Source organism: Wyeomyia smithii, chromosome 3 (assembly GCF_029784165.1).
Source record: "Wyeomyia smithii strain HCP4-BCI-WySm-NY-G18 chromosome 3, ASM2978416v1, whole genome shotgun sequence".
Lineage (NCBI taxonomy): Eukaryota > Metazoa > Arthropoda > Insecta > Diptera > Culicidae > Wyeomyia > Wyeomyia smithii.
In genome coordinates this window covers 206,214,124-206,232,018 of record NC_073696.1, presented here as the reverse complement: position 1 = coordinate 206,232,018, position 17,895 = coordinate 206,214,124, and the positions used below count along the sequence as shown (strand labels likewise).

Genomic DNA, 17,895 nt, shown 5'->3' with positions numbered 1-17,895 from the left:
TCTGTCTGTCTGTCTGTCTGTCTGTCTGTCTGTCTGTCTGTCTGTCTGTCTGTCTGTCTGTCTGTCTGTCTGTCTGTCTGTCTGTCTGTCTGTCTGTCTGTCTGTCTGTCTGTCTGTCTGTCTGTCTGTCTGTCTGTCTGTCTGTCTGTCTGTCTGTCTGTCTGTCTGTCTGTCTGTCTGTCTGTCTGTCTGTCTGTCTGTCTGTCTGTCTGTCTGTCTGTCTGTCTGTCTGTCTGTCTGTCTGTCTGTCTGTCTGTCTGTCTGTCTGTCTGTCTGTCTGTCTGTCTGTCTGTCTGTCTGTCTGTCTGTCTGTCTGTCTGTCTGTCTGTCTGTCTGTCTGTCTGTCTGTCTGTCTGTCTGTCTGTCTGTCTGTCTGTCTGTCTGTCTGTCTGTCTGTCTGTCTGTCTGTCTGTCTGTCTGTCTGTCTGTCTGTCTGTCTGTCTGTCTGTCTGTCTGTCTGTCTGTCTGTCTGTCTGTCTGTCTGTCTGTCTGTCTGTCTGTCTGTCTGTCTGTCTGTCTGTCTGTCTGTCTGTCTGTCTGTCTGTCTGTCTGTCTGTCTGTCTGTCTGTCTGTCTGTCTGTCTGTCTGTCTGTCTGTCTGTCTGTCTGTCTGTCTGTCTGTCTGTCTGTCTGTCTGTCTGTCTGTCTGTCTGTCTGTCTGTCTGTCTGTCTGTCTGTCTGTCTGTCTGTCTGTCTGTCTGTCTGTCTGTCTGTCTGTCTGTCTGTCTGTCTGTCTGTCTGTCTGTCTGTCTGTCTGTCTGTCTGTCTGTCTGTCTGTCTGTCTGTCTGTCTGTCTGTCTGTCTGTCTGTCTGTCTGTCTGTCTGTCTGTCTGTCTGTCTGTCTGTCTGTCTGTCTGTCTGTCTGTCTGTCTGTCTGTCTGTCTGTCTGTCTGTCTGTCTGTCTGTCTGTCTGTCTGTCTGTCTGTCTGTCTGTCTGTCTGTCTGTCTGTCTGTCTGTCTGTCTGTCTGTCTGTCTGTCTGTCTGTCTGTCTGTCTGTCTGTCTGTCTGTCTGTCTGTCTGTCTGTCTGTCTGTCTGTCTGTCTGTCTGTCTGTCTGTCTGTCTGTCTGTCTGTCTGTCTGTCTGTCTGTCTGTCTGTCTGTCTGTCTGTCTGTCTGTCTGTCTGTCTGTCTGTCTGTCTGTCGATTTTTTCGTTTTGACAAGGCTTGACTATTTTCAATAGTACAATAGTGTGAATAATAAAATTACAATTATCTTTTTTTGGGAAGAATCTTAGAAGATTGCAACAAGAACGAAGGAAATCCATCGAATACTAACCGATTTATTAGCATTTGAAATTGGACATATTTTTCACTTTTTTCGGTTTTAGATTTTCATTTCACATCCCTATGTAGCCGAACTTCCTAAAAGAAGTATTCTACTTCAAAACTGTGGCAGAATCGAGCAGATATTGAGATATAAAAATATCAGTAAACTTTCCACAGATCGGTTGGACCTCCTGATTTGTTTGAGAAGCTACATACGGTCCTCAATTGAACTAAATGGTGTCAATAGCGGAAAATAATCAGCCCAACAGGTATGCATCCCGCGCGACTCGAGCACATTGAATGCACTATTCACAAGCGGACATTGAAGCTTCATCTTCAGAAGATACACACTCCATGCCGTCAGTCCAACAGAAACCTTCGGTTTGCGTGGTTCCATTTTACCCGTCGAGCGGGATAGCGGGATACTGGGAAGTTGCTAACGTAAAAAAAGTTATTTTTCAAACGGGCAAAAAACAGCTAATGATGTCTATCCGACCGTTCGTTTTACAACTTATCCTAGCTGTCACGTGTAATGGCTACATTGTAAAAGACGGAAATTGCTCGATGGTTTCTGAAAAATTGCCTGTGGTGAAAAACTTCGAGCTGGAAAAGGTTTGTGTGGAGGACAAGAAAATCTATTAGTGCTCGTGGTTTTAGTAAATTCAGTGTTTATTTTAATTATCGTTTATAGTAATAATAGTTATAGTATTACGTTCATCAAAAATGTAAAATCATATCAGTAACAGAAATATGTTCAGATTATTATTCATTTCAAGTTTAATATTTACTGTTTACATCAAGAGTGGCATTTCATGGCTTGTTTCCTGATAGACCCAATTTATTCAATTGGGTTGTTTAGCTATATAATTTTTTTTTATATCATCTGGAAGAGCTGCATTTTCTAAGCAAAACGTGGTTTTCAAAAATTTTCTGTCGTTGTCATTCAATTTTTAAATCACGAATTAAACTGCTCGAAATCGCTACATCGACAGTTCGCCCATATACCCACTGTCATTGTAGCGATTTAGAGCAATTTTTATTTTTCATTTAAAAATCAAAGACAATGATATAAAATTTCAAAAAACATGTTTTGCTCAGAAAATTACACTCTTCCTATGGGCGTAGCCAGGGGGGGGGGGGCAGGGGGGCCGTTGCCCCCCCCCCTAAATGTTGACATTGGTGCAGAATTTTGTTTTCAATAGTTCTAATAGCACAAAACGACATCTCTAGCCCATAGAAACATCTGTGTAAAGTAACAGCCAGATCAAAAATAATTGATTGAAATGCTTGCGCTATGTTGCGTGGAATTGCAAAGGTTTTTCAGTTGATCCACCAAGGACATTGCAGCGGCAAAAGTACCGGGCAAATCCACCTGCATCAACTAGCTTGGAGTATTGGAACCGAGCTGTGACAATTCCTCACTTTGGTTCTCTTGTAACCTCACTGGAAACACGGTTCTATGAAGATAGTGCACCTGCCTACGCGTTGTCCTTGCTGCATCCCGCTAACGTAATACGCATGTCGTTGGAAGAGTTCAAGCGCAAAAACGAAAATCTCGTAATTTTTTAAGAAGTTGACCATTTTGTTGGAGAGGTGGAAGTTTTGCAATAACATTACAGCAGTATGAGAGCAGATCGTAAGAACTTGGAAGAGTTGGATCTTATAGACCTGCTAGCTAAAGCCCGTTCTTTCTTCCCTGCGACTGAGAAAGCAATTAAAATTGCGCACGTCGGGTGAAAACCTGGCTGAGGTCAACAATGGTTGAACAGCGGTTGAGTGGTCTCTGCTTGCTGAGTGTTCATCGGCAGATGGTCAACAACAATCGTGAAAAGACACACGAACCGCTTCCGGAACGTTTGACGTTTGATGCCCGAAGATTTAATTGAGAATCTTGACTGTGTCCTCAATCTTCACGTCCTTGGGAAGCTATGACAGGATGTAGTTGAGATAGCGGCCGTGCGAATGGGTGTCCAGCTTCCGGAGAAGTAAACGTACTTTCGCCGCATCATTCAGCTGGCCTGCATCGTTCTCGAAGAGGTCCTGGTAGCGGTTAAACAACAACGTCCGAACGTAACTCCGTTTTCTTCGTCGAAGACAAACTCGATGATGTTCGAAGAGAGGGACTCCAAAATCTGCTCCGGGGTTTGATACTGACGCTGCTGCTGCTGGACCGCTATCCGCTGTAAAATTTGGGCCATCTTGTGAATCATATGAGCCGTTGTGGAACAGAGTGGTCTAAAGACCATTTTTTTCAAAAATGAGTTTTTTGCATAAACCGCATCTACTCAAGAAGCTGAAATTAGGAGACTAGAAAAATTTAACTTGAAAGCTGATTTATACCACGTTGAAATTTCGTCCGAAACAGAATGGCCATTCTGTTTCGGAACAGAGTGGTCTATGTATATAAATCGAGGTATAACCATCATGTAACATGTGTTATGTAACATATTACATGTGATATGTAACTTGTCACTTGCCCTGTAACATGTTACACGTGATTTGTAACATGTTGCACGTAATGTAACACGAAAAATGTAACATGTCGAATATCATGTATTATGTAACATGTTGTGTTACATGTAATGTTACACGTCACATGTTACATGTGACATGTCATGTACATCATATAACATGTGACACTAATGATTTTATACGAGTTAACGTCATTTTTATTTGTGTTTATGTACATAGACCACTCTGTTCCAACACGGTACGAGGATTCCAGTAAAAAATATATGAAGTCAGAGTGGTCTATGTACATTGGTATGGTAAAATCACTTATTTCGCCAAAAAAATGGTGATTTCATGTATTCACATGTTAAACCACTTCATAACCTTTATATTAGAACATTTTGTTTGAAAGAATCCGTTAAACTGAATTTTATTCAGAGATTTTTCGAAAATTGCTTCTCCTGACAAATTTGCTCGATGGCACATAGACCACTCTGTTTCGCAACGGCTCATATCTTAAATTCCCGGTTGCGGCTGCTGATCAACTTTATCTTCTGCCATGCTCGTGGATTCTTGAGATCCTCGTCGCCTAAATAATATGTCCAAAGGTTTAAATGAACATAAGAGTTTTTAGTAAAGAACATCTATTTATATTCGAGGTTGGACAAAAAATAATCAAATTTTCCACTCTGATGTCAAGGACAACTTTTCACTGGTTGCCTTGATGTAACAATCACTAAAGACTAGTAATTATTTCTATTTTTCAATACACAGTAAAGTTGCTTTTTACGCGTAAAAAAACGCGTAAATTCCGGAATCCGCGTAAAAAACGCGTAACTTTCGAAATCCGCGTAAATTCCGGAATCCACGTGAAAAAAAGCCGCGTATAAAAAAAACCCGCGTATAAACAACCGCGTAAAAAGCGACCTTAGTGTACCATTTTTTTACTTCTAAAATTTTGAAGAGCTTGCCACCCACCCCCTATTTGTAATTCTGGCTACGCCCATGACTCTTCCAGCTGATATATAAAAATAAGAAACCCTTGAATAGCTAAACAACCCAATTCCTAAAACTTAACAAACTGACCAGTTCATAAAACTAAGCATTTGCATTCAATTTGTTTGAATATTTTATCAAACCCTTTCAACACCCTCATATGAAAGTAGGACACCATAAAGCAAAGTAGTCAACCAATATTATTAGCTGCCTACCGTTAAGTTGAAGATCAAATAAATTAGGCAGCACGCTGTGCTGCAGCAAACTGGTAACAAATCCGTCAACCGCGACCTATCTTTCAAGGATAATAATGATGCACCATTGCCGCTACCCGATGCCATCAACTAGTTATCTATTACGATAATTTATTTTACGCGCGTTTCGTGACTCGTGGAATTAATTGGCAGATCAGCTAGATTATTACCGATACACTGGCACGAACACAACCATACAACCATTGCAGCACCCAGCAAAGTCGGCAAAAGCTAATATTCCCATTAGTTAGTAAATTAATATCAATCTCCAACCAAATGGCTACCCGTAAGCAAACAAGTTGTCGCAGCTGGTAATAGTATTAAAATATGGGACTTTGATTCAAAAACCACAAGACCTGCCTCACAACAGCATGATTTAATTAAACATCAATTATTATTTATTTTCAAATTTTTCAAGTCAACCTAAACTATTTTCAGTATCTCGGAAAATGGTATGAAATCGAACGGTACGAGCAAGACTATCAGCGCAATATGGAATGTGTTACGGTAGAGTACAGCCAGGGTGAAGGAAACCAATCTTTCGAATTTAAAAACAAGGGATTACTACCGGAAAAGAATGCGTACGCCTCATTCAGTGGCTCAGGTATTCTTTCGGATCCTACGGCCGAACCACTCGTGGGCAAATTAAATATAAGTTATGGAATCAAACGTAGGTTGTTGCTTGAACGATGTTGAGTTATTTTTAAGATGTTCGTTTTCTTTTGCACAGATGCTGGAGATTCCAATTATTGGATAATGGACACAGATTACACGAGCTTCGCACTCATCTACTCCTGCGTGCCAATAGTTGATACAGCGTCGGTGATTGAAGGCTATTGGCTTTTGTCAAGGATGCCCGAACTGCCAGAGGAGTTGCAAATCCTAGAAAAGGTGAAATTTATTCAAAACACCTATTTCATAGCTGACCATGTTAGAACGACCAACCAAAGCCAATCGTTGTAAGTACCAAATACAATATTTTTAGGGTAAAAGAGTAAATACGTAAAAAGTTTGTTGGGGCCTATTTGAAAATTCTATCATTTTTGGAAAGTAAAAAACTTCGTCTTGAAAAGGGCGGTTAATTTATGAACTCCATCACTGTTTTTCTTCAAGATGAAACACAAAACAGCGAGTTGTATTGTCACGAAATGGCAGATAATGTTTCTCACTCTCTCTTATTATATAAATATCATTACATCACGCCACACTACTAATAGAATGAATGAATTTGAAAAAAGGGAGCAAATTTTTACAACATATGGGTAGAAAAATTTCGGTGTGACACCTATGGAAACGGGAGAACAGACTCGGTATTTGCGAAGAGTATAGTAAATAACATTGAATTCTTGAAAAAGAACATCAATCGCAGTCAGATTTAGTTAGGGGAGGATTGTACAAAACGCACCAGTTAAGCATTTACGCGATTTACAGCGCTTCAAATCATTTCAAAGCGACATTGAACGTGTAGTATGGTTGTAGGATCTTTTTATTGTATGGTATATGACGAAGTTTATAATGAAGTACTCGATTTCAATGTCTTTTTTGGTAAAAATTACCATTGCCGCCAAACAAGCCCGTGACCAAAACGCACCACAACCAAGGTCAGTATGCTCCAAAGCAGTATGCTAATATGCCACTAGCAGAAATCAGCACGCGAAGTGAGAAGCGCTTGATGTCTCGAAAATAAAATCAAAAATAATGGAACACGCTCTAAGTTGTCAAGCAATCTCCTGCAAGCTCTTCGTAGTGCGTCCTGCCCCAATTTTAATGTTGATTGTTTTTAGGTAAAAGTTGACGAACGTTGGTGAAATAATTTGAACTACTCATAGCATTATAAACTCCAAAAGTGTAAAGGTTAGGGGAACCATAGTTTTTTGTATAATTTACAAGTCAGTTAATCATAAAAGCTTAAATAAAATTCATAAATAATTACATGTTGGACAGAGCCACAGCAAATTGCACAGTTTTTTGAGTATTTTAGCCATTATGGCACACTTTTTTATATGAGAACTGTAGAGAAGCTGGGTTTTTATGAGAAAAGCGCAGAATTTCGTCATATAAAGCCATATGTATAAGTATTTTGGGGAATTAATAGGATGGGTCATCTTACCCAACTGGTGCGTCTTGTACGGTTCTCCCCTATATTCTACATGTTGTTTCTACAAACGCTAAGCCTAAGTTGAACATTATAAATTAAGTGATCAATATTCCCTCCCGAAGTCTTTAATGACATGTTTAAAGCCAAAATGATGGCGTCGATATAAATCGAATAAAAGTTACTGCGCAACTTGTAAATTCGAATTACGAACTGCAAGTGTAGCAAACATTGGTTAGTATAGGTGTTCGGTTCAGAATATCGTTTGTTTCAAATGTCAAGAGTTTGGTCACAAACATGTTTGGTATTTTCCTCAATATGTAAGAAGAGCGGAGCGAATATTTACCGTTTGCTTCTTGTCCAGCATGAGCGCTGCTTGTAGCAATTTTTTGCACAGCACTTTTTTTTTCTTTTGTGCTGTGTTTCTGCTGCTCGCAGAAAAACTAACCCAGTCAACAACAAATAGTATACCAATGAATAAAAATTATCGTAAATATATCTCAATGAAGTTGAAAGCGTACACAATGTTTGTATCATGCGCAGAAGTTATTTTGACGTAGGACTACGTCTAACCGCACTACCGTGCTGGATCGAAATCCGTACACTTAAGCACATGATAATCTTCGACGGTCAATATAAAATCAAGAAATCATATATTGCTTTGAACTGACATGTTTACTTATAGGTCTACTTATATTTTATCACTATTTTCAAGCAAAATGATTAAAATCACTCCAAAACTCGAAAAAATCATGTTTAAATAGAACATGTTTTGAATCGAAATCCGTACACAGTTTTTTATCTGAATCAAAACACGTACACTTTTGAATCGAAATCCGCACATACGCGATATAGACTGGATCAAAGTCCATACAACATTAAACCAAAATTCGTATAGATATAGAAGTACAAAAATGACATCTTTTATTTATAATTTATCTTTTAATTTACGAATAAACATATTTTGAGGATAAATTGGTTCCTTAAGTTTCACACGGTTTTCTAATTTTTTATATCAGCTGAAATAGTGCAATTTTCGTAGCGTTTCGTTGCGGCACCCCTCATTGTAGTTACCGGAACGCAGGAACCTCTCGAAGCTTCCCGGTACGACTTTCCCTTGCGCACCTCAGTCACAGCTCCTTCGAAATTGTTTGCCGTATATTTATACTTGTTTTCTTCCATTATATGCTGAAAACAAGAAGAAAGTTCAACAATATATGCATGATACACACACTGTACCGATTTCGATTCAAGCAATTAACAAGAATCAAAATCCGTACGGCACAGTTTTTGTTAAATAAATACAATTTTCACTATTTACCAGACAATATACAGCTCGAAAATGACAAAGACTTACCTTTTCCATCAATTTAAAAAGGTTCACAGAGAAAATCACTTATATCCAACTTGAAAATCATTTTTATCTGAAGAACGTTTCCTTAGTAAATTCTCTAACGATACAATGAAATGACAGCTGAAACCGATACACGATTGATTTTTCATTTTTAATATTTTTATTTCATGGCCTACTGGTGCATAGTTTAATTTAACAGAAGGCCAACAGTTCAACGAATATGTACATATAACTATCATATGAATTTTCATCTTTATAATGCTTAAAACTGAAGAAAAACATCAAGGTGTACGGATTTCGATACTGTACGGGTTTCGATCCAGCACGGTATATCAAGATACATTCCGCGAAAACTAAAACCAAGATGTAACGTCGGAATGAAAGATTTCAAACGGTTATACTGATGTAACCACATGATGGATCACAATAATAAATATGTCGTTGGTTTGATAAAATGACGGACAATTTTGTGATTCCTCAATTTTTATTATCACTTCATTGTTAAACAGTGAAATTTGAATAAAAGTTTCAAGGTCGAATTTTCACTCTACACATTTGAACTCTACACTTTGCTTTTTTCAGATTAGATATAGAGGTATAGAGAAAAACCAAATTCATTTTATCTTGACATTAGAGTTCCGACATTAGTATTTGTATTTTTCAATTGAAAATTTTTTTGAATTAGCATTTGCAAGAAAATATAACTTTCCATAACCATACTTGTAATTGAACAACGCTATGCAAACATTAATTGCAGAGGCTAATGTTGTGTATCACTCTAGCCTAGTTTATTTTCGAAGATAACAGACATATAACTTTCAAATATGGTATCTTCGTTGTTCTTTGGTATCTTGGAACTGATCAAATTTTTTCTGATTGATTCTGTATACTGATAAAATGTTTAAATTGATCTGAATTAAATGTTATCATGTTCTTAAAATTATATGTCAGTTTCGAATTTTCTGTGAATATACATTTTCTACTAAAACTGTAATTCGTTATCGATATTTTTTCCACGAGCTTGTAACTGCAGGAAAAATATATATATATATATATATATATATATATATATATATATATATATATATATATATATATATATATATATATATATATATGACATCTTTGCCGCTTTGTGATCGGTGAGTGAGCCAACTTTAACAAGACAAATAGATATAGAAGGGTTTTTAATTTCTACTAAATCGTACCCAATTAAATATTCTATAGGAGGTTGCCTTTTCCCGTATTAAAGAAAATTCGCTGTATTAGAATGAAAGGTATTCATCAATGGTCCAGAAACCAAATTTAGGGGGAAATTTGGGTCTAGAGCTCTATAGCAATATTTTAGAGAAAAACTTTCTTCTACAAAGTTGTTACATATGATAAAGCGCTTATTGAAAAAGTATCAAAAATTAGAGTGACCAAAATTTTCGATGTTAAAGAGAATATTTTTTCTTCTAAGATAGAGTGCTGCAAAGAAATAATCAACATACAGACCCCGTTCGATTTTGGCAACACGCCAGAATTTTTTTCTGTTGCCAAAATCAAACCATGCCAATAATGAACGGTTCTTTTTCCATGACTTTCTTGACTTTTTAAATGGTCAAAGACGACCTCAGCAGTAGAAATGATCACCAATGAACTAGTTTTAGTTCCAAGTCGTTTGAGGTGTCGCTTGATGAATTTGGGCTGACCTTTTTTTTCGTAAAGAACCGCGTTAATTGAATAAAACGTTGTAAAAAACCGCGTTGTTTGGAAAAACGTCGTAAAAAAAATCGTGTAAAAAACCGTGTAAAAATTTATTTGTGTAAAACACGCTACTATAGCATGTGACCGTTATTGTTACTTACTGTAACTGTTTTACGCGAGAGCGAAAAATCGTGCAATCGTTATTCGAAAAAAAAAACGACGTAAAAACCGTGTTATTTGGGAAATCGTTGTACAAAGAAAAAACGTGTAAAATTAAACCGGTTTAAAAATAACGTTGCTGTGTAAAATGCTGGAAGCTGACTGATATACTTCCTTACCTAGATGCTCTACTCATTTGATATATGCTTCTGGAGTGAAGCACTGCAGTGAACTCTGTTGTATAGTTATTGAGCGTAATGTCCTTTCGTGTGAGAAAGCTCACACCAGTTTATTATCTTTCTGGAGCAATATTCCATATTCCACAGCGGTGTTTTTATGCATGCTGCTCAGATACATACGCTTGGCGGCTCTCCAGAGTTTAGCCGAAGAGAAAATCCAACATTCAGTAGACAGGGTTTCATTTATCGGAAACTATTTGGAAAAAAAGAACAGCATGTTGTCAGTAAATAACCGCTGGAGAAAACGCAATGTGATATTTCTAGCTGAACTCATATAGTAGATGCTGATCCATTTGATCAGTATGGCATTCCGGACTCCTAAGTAGCTTTTTGACTTTCATATTCCAGACCCTTGGAGAGATTGCTGTTTACGCTAAGAAATCGATCAAATTCAACCTCTTCGTAAAACGACTCTGTTGAAAAAAATGGTTCCTGGGAATATCAGTTGAAAGATACACAATTATGAGAAATCTAGGAATTGTATACCATTCCCGAAGAATAAGACTGGTGGGATAATTTCATTGATTCGAATAAAATAATAGTTTGTTTGAACCAAATTCGAATCAATTAAAGCAACAAACGGAATTGTTGTGGTTAGTAAATAGCTGGACACGTGTATCTTGAGACCCTAATGACAAGCAACTCCTATCCAACCTCCACGAGGTTCCGACCAGGATACGAGTAACCTTAACGGTGATCGGGTAACCAACCCCCGGTAAAAACTATGGCTGACTGGAAAGGGGGGTCGTACGTGGCAGTGTTCTCATGTTAGGGGTGGCGTACAACAGCGTCTGACCCAAAGCGGGCGGCTGAATTATGAAATGCTGTATCCTGGCTGCAGCTGGAGCCATACCAGCAGGATGTAGGTATCGCAACCCTGGTAAGGTAGCATACCGAAACCTTTATTTCAACCACGAACAACGAAGATAGTAGAAATACGAGACGAAGCGATCGGCAAAGAGCACAGAAACAGAAAACGGCAAACGATTGGATATTGGTTACATAGATTGTCCGTTCTCTCAATGAACCGGCGCGAGCTGGCTTGCTTACTCGAGAAGTTCTCGACGAGAACTACAGCGGCAAGGAGCTGAAATCGCAGCGACTCAGAAAGTTCGGTGACCATATTCCGGAGAAAGGGAATTCCGTGGAGTAGAACTTATTACACACACTTATTTCAAGTACCACATCTACAGTGGCGGCAAAGCAGCGGAACGGAACGTGGGTTTCGTAGAAATAAAGAGGCATCCGGTGGAGGCCCATAGATGATCGTATATGCGTGTTGAAGATTAGGGGCAAGTTCTTCAACGACAGTTTAATCAACACCTAAACAACAACCACCCGACAAACGACAAATCGGATAACGTCAAAGATGAGTTCTACGTAAAGCTTGAACGAACCTATGACGAGTGCCCAAAACACGACGTAAAAGTTGTCATCGGAGATGCGAACGCACAGGTTGGAAGGGACGGATTCTTCTGTCCGGTCATTGGAAGGCATAGCTCTCACTCGTGAGCCATTGAAAATGGCCTGAAGCTGATAAACTATGCCGCGGTCAGCAAAATGATCAGATGTAGCTCGCTATTTCTCACGCTTGAATATTCAGAAACACACCTTGAGGCATCCAAATCGAGAAGTCTGCTCCCAGATCGCTCACGTACTGATGTTGGGGCTTTTTGGGGATCAAACAACGACAAAGACGATGCGTTTCAACATACATTGGTTGAAAGTCGCTGGCGTGGCAGAAAATACGCCATAGACCTGAATCAACGATTCACAGAACAGCAGGACGAACGATTGGAACGAGGTGGTAGGTACGACTTGTGGAAGACAGCGTAACCACTGGTTTGATGGTTAGTGCCAGAGAGCGACGGACGAGAAAAACCGTACCAGGAGCTGCATGTTTACAGTGGCCACACATCAGAATCATAGGCGTAGCCAGAGGGGGGGCCGTTGCCCCCCCCCCCTTAAATGTTGACATTGGTGAAAAATTTTGTTTTCAATAACTCTAATAGCACAAAACGACATCTTTAGCCCATAGAAACATCTGTGTAAAGCATTAGCCAGATCAAAAATAATTGATTGAAATGCTTGCGCTATGTTGCGTGTAATTGTACAGGTTTTTCAGTTGATCCACCAAGGATATTGCAGCGGCAAAAGTACCGGGCAAATCCACCTGCATCAACTGGCTTGGAGTATTGGAACCGAGCTGTGACAATTCCTTACCTTGATTCTCTTGTAACCTCACTGGAAACACGGTTCGATGAAGATAGTGCACCTGCCTACGCGTTGTCCTTGCTGCATCCCGCTAACGTAATACGCATGTCGTTGGAAGAGTTCAAGCGCAAAACCGAAAATTTCGTAATTTTTTATGAAGTTACCCATTTTGTTGGAGAGGTGGAAGTTTTGTATTAACATTGCAGCAGTATGAGAGCAGACCGTAAGAACTTGGAAGAGTTGGACCTTATAGATCTGCTAGCTTAAACCCGTTCTTTATTCCCTGCGACTGTGAAAGCAGTTAAAATTGCACTTGCTCTACCATAGAAACATGCACGATTGAACGCTCGTTCAGCACATTACGTCGGGAGAAAAACCTGGCTGAAGTCAACAATATTTGAACAGCGGTTGAGTGCTCTCTGCTTGCTGAGTGTTCATCGGCAGATGGTCAACAACAATCTTGAAAAGACACATGAACCGCTTCCGGGACGTTTGACGTTTGATGCCCGAAGATTAGTATGATGCTGGAAGGATCGAAATCATGCGTGCGATAGCCGGCGAGATATCAGTCGCGTTCGTAACGATAGATGGACTGAAGCAGGGGGATGCGCTCTCCAACTTAATACTCAACATTGTCCATGAAGGTACAGTACGAAAAGCAAACGTGCAAAGAAATGGTACGATCATGACGAAATCTCACATGCTCCTTGATTTTGCAGACGACATTGATATCATCGGTATCAACCGCAGAGCCGTGGAAGAGGCCTTCAGGGCTTTTAAGAGTGAAGGGGTGAGACTGGAACTCAGCATTATTTCTGCTAAAACAAAATACATGATAGCTGGCAGGGAGCGTGGGAATTTCGGTGGTGTCGATGCTGAAGGGGAGATCGATGGAGAACGATTTAAAGTGGTAGATGAATTCGTTGACCTTAGTACGCGTGTAACTTGTGACAACGATATGAGCTGCGAAGTTAAATGACGAGTTGCAGCAGCGAACAGGGCCTTCTTAGGATCACGTAACCAACAAAGGTTCCGTAGTTTGCAAATTCGCACGAAACTAGCGCTGTATAGGATGCTGATACTCCCGGTGACTCAGACATGAAGTAAGGACGCTGAAAGAGAATGAGTTGTACCAGCTATACAAACATGCTGATATAGTGGAGGTTATACAGCGGGACTGTCTCTAGTGAGCCGGACATATAACCAGAATGCCTAACGACGAGAAGACTTGTTTTAATACTTCTCAATCGGATTCCACACACTTGATGTACCGCAGGGAAGTGTTTTAAGGACTATTGTGTTCTTATTTTATATTAATGACATAAAGTGTGTTTTCCGGTTTTGCGATATCAATTTACCTAAGTGAGGGTGTCGCACTTCTGAATCATGATTTACAGCTTTCGATGAATTGGTTGTAATTTAAACAGATTAAGTTGAACATTTGTGAAAAAATATTCTTGATAATTTCTTCTACCAACTCCTGACCAGATGTAAATATTGTCATTAATGGGGGGATATCTCCCGTAAATGACTGATTAAAAATAAATTAAACACAACACCCAACTATTGAGATTACAGCACTTACTGAATAACGTAATAGAGCAGTTATTATCAATTTATAGGGTGTTCAATAAATTCGAATACATTTGAAAATGTTGGGTAGTGGTTTTGAAGTGCCGGAGCCACAACCTTCTCCAAAACATCAGCCTTATAGCACGCGGCGTTAATTTTCACGTTTTCGACGTAGAGCTACGTCTATCAAGAAGTTCGGCTACATATGGATGTGAAATGAAAATCTAAAAACGAAAAAAGTAAATGTCCTAGTTCAAATGCTAGTAAGCCTTCCTTCAATGGATTTCCTTCGTTATTGCAGCAATCGATCGGAAAATCTCTCTATGCATTCTCCCGAACCCATTGAATTTTGATTTGCGTTTTAACTAGAGATGCACCGAATGTTCGGCCGGCCGAATATTCGGGCCGAATATCAGCAAAAGTTGGAATTTGCCGAATATTCGGCTCGCCGAATAGTAGGTTTATTATTCGGCCGAATAGGCCGAATAAGCCGAATAGTTGCCAATGATTATAAGGAAATAATACAAAAGTACAGTTCAATGTTCTATGAACGGGGGTAAACGAAAACTGAGGATGTGACATAGGCTTAGAAAGGGATATATCTCATTAAGACGAAACACGAACCACAATCTCCACACAATAGTTCATGTCTCATCTGAGCCAAAGTCACATCCTCAGTTCTAGTTCATTTTTCGCATTTTATAGAATTGCATGCACTGCTTGCTTTGCAAAAACACTTAAAATGTAGTTGTAACGCAAACTTTTAAATTGTGTTAACCATAATCCTCAAAAACATGATTTTTAAACGACAGCTCAAATAAGAACAAAAGTAGGTGCGCCACGGATTAGCGTGCCTCATTCCATAGGCGCAAAATAATTATTTCTTGTGCAACAGTTCAGACAATTCTCAATCATTTTCGTACATGAACAGTTGAAAAGCGAAAGAAACGATTTATACTTCGAACAAAAACCATTTGATTATTTTGTTATCATACGATCAACGCTGTATTCAGCCGAATATACGGCCGAATATTCGTCTCACCGAATAATGGAAAAAATGTTACTCGGTACTAGTACTATTCGTTGCATCTTTAGTTTTAACAAGGCCTGACAAATTATTAATAGTACAATAATTCCATTATTGAAAAATTGTCGCGGTTTGTTTCGACCTCTAAACAAACACGGTCGACAGAATTACAGACCTAGTGAATCGGGATTGTACTATTTGGCCTATAAAAAAGCTTTTTTCTGGCTGAACAAGTCATACTAGTTTTAAACAGCAATAAGGAAAGTAGCAGTAGCAATGGCAGCAGGTATCAGCAGCGATAGTGGCAGGGTCAGCTGGTGCAGTGGCATTTTCTCTAGTTGAAAGCTTCCTTTGTGCGGTAGCGGGCAACATCAAAAGTAGATACATCAGCCGGCACTTCCTCCAATGAAAAGTTGCCGTATTTTGACAACACACAAACGTTTTAGGATGCTGGCATCCAAAATATGTGAGTCGTCAAATTTTCAGTGTGAAAACAGCTTTCCACTGTGTTATCTGAAAAAAACCCTATTTCCACGGTGAGGGATAGCACAGAGGGCCGATCAGCATCATATACAACGAAAAGAATAACAAATTGTCCTTTTGAGGAAAAATTACATACTTAATTAAAGAGTGAATATCTTCGGGTACCACGACCGCAAGTTGACCTAAAACTAAACTTTTAAGTGTTAGTTTAGTATTATTGTTAATGATCATCGTCGTGACATTGGTGTTTCTTTTATATGCACAACGAATTTAGTGATTTTATTGTGGCGTCACATATTTGTAGATGTGTGAAAATGTCTGACTTTGAAAATGTTACTTTTTTTATTTCATTATACAAAAGGTGGCTGAAGCGCATCGAAAGATAAATAAAAAGTTTACGGAAATGCTGTTTTAAGTGAAACAACGTGTCGTGATTAGTTTCGTCATTTTGAATACAATAATTTAGACTGTCCGTGTGACCTTCGGAGACATTACGTCAAAAGAATTGCTCTATGAGGTTCCATGTCAAACGCAGGAACAGCTTACGGCGGTAGTCAAGCCATTTTTGCATGCTTTGGAAGTGATTCTAAAACAGGGAATCTCAATCAAAATAACGCAATTTCTAAAGCGAAAACAAGCTTTAATTAACATGAATTATTCTTCTAATCCACAGGTGTCGAATGGAACCCAAAGAACCAGTCACTTCAGACATACTGATTTTCCCCCTGTTGCCTGATGTCAAGATTGAGCCACGAAAGTGAAATGGTGCCAAAAACAGGATATGTTTGATTCTAAAAATATTTAGATCTATAGGAACATATTTTTTTAATTCAATGAAACATTACTTCATAACATAAAATGGAATAGATGTAGTATCAAAAAAAAAACAAAAAACGTTACCAAAAAGAGATCGTGTTGAGACAATTCAATCGATAAATCGCATCAACTTACTGTTCAAAAGGTACATTAGGTGTCGAGGAAATATTATGCAATCAACTGGTTTTCATTTTGAAAATAATTTTTTTCTAAACTTTACACTTTTCGAACATTCCGGGGGTGAGATTATGCCAAGCTTTAATGACCGGTTCAGAGCGCGGAATTGACATTCACAACAAAATTATACCAATGTACATTTCTTCTTCTATATTAGAGATAACATTTCCAGCCATAGGGTAGATGTTCTAATTATGATAGTATATGGACCAGAAACTGAACATAGTCTGACATTGGTACACGCAAAACTTTTCCTTATTACTTTAGAAGCAATAGCGCAAAATTGCCTTTTAGGTAACAAACCTATTACTTAAAAGGCAATAAAATTCTTCCCCATTCAAGTAACAACACATACTATCATATGTTTAGCACGTGTTACGGGAGTACGACTATCTAATAATGGTCGTTTCAACCGCATGCAGAATTTTTTTCTGTCGAAAACTGCTCCCTTTCTATCTCAAGTCAAAAAAGAAAAAAACACACCGTCGCATATGTTGCACATGTTACAAGTTTCTTCAATCTCCGATTCATCCGGTGTGCGTGTATCAGTTCGCTCGTTGTATGCATACGGAGTAAAGAAAAAAAATATGACAAGAGCTGCCAAGCAGCATTTTCCCCGCCATAGAGTATGCAAACATTGATAATTTCAAAGACTTGGAATGCGTCTTGAAATGACATCACGATCTATAAAATGCGTTAGAGAAAAACAAAAACATTCGCTTTCCTGCAAGATATCTAAAACACATACTCATTGGTTCATGGAAAGTCTTTTGCACCTGTTTGAAAATACAAAACTCGTGCCCATCCAGAACAATATTCGCAACTTCGGCAACTCTGGTCAGACAGTATTACGTATTTCCATTTCAACTAAACACTGGGGGACGAAACGAAAGTGTTTCTAATTGGACATTTGAGGTTGACGGTTGAGATTCTGATTATGTGTGGATGAAGGGAGACAAAAATGAGCCAGATCGTTGCATCAATACAAATGCAGCGAGTGAAGTCTTGCTAACACATGCATTGCGGTGCTTGGCTGTATGTTCTCCTGCAGAAACACATACAAGCGTGTGGCCGTCATTATTTTTATTACTTTTTGTTTGTTA

The 17,895-nt window shown here is 38.8% G+C and overlaps 1 protein-coding gene across 1 annotated transcript; it reads left to right on the top strand.

The window, feature by feature from the left end:
- The first annotated feature begins 1,688 nt into the window (after positions 1–1,688).
- Positions 1,689–17,003, top strand: LOC129730777 (apolipoprotein D-like). The gene is made up of 4 exons (XM_055690344.1): positions 1,689–1,878; positions 5,406–5,637; positions 5,698–5,926; positions 16,473–17,003. Exons 1-4 carry the CDS (start codon positions 1,747–1,749, stop codon positions 16,558–16,560), a joined length of 681 nt encoding a protein of 226 aa, XP_055546319.1. The 5' UTR covers positions 1,689–1,746; the 3' UTR covers positions 16,561–17,003.
- The last annotated feature ends 892 nt before the right edge of the window (positions 17,004–17,895 follow it).

Excerpts from the sequence above, each read along its gene's own strand:
- LOC129730777 (XM_055690344.1), top strand. The coding sequence starts at position 1,747 with ATGATGTCTATCCGACCGTTCGTTTTACAACTTATCCTAGCTGTCACG. Across the intron at positions 5,638-5,697 it reads TATAAGTTATGGAATCAAAC|ATGCTGGAGATTCCAATTAT; the intron begins GTAGGTTGTTGC and ends TCTTTTGCACAG. Across the intron at positions 5,927-16,472 it reads ACCAACCAAAGCCAATCGTT|GTGTCGAATGGAACCCAAAG; the intron begins GTAAGTACCAAA and ends TCTAATCCACAG.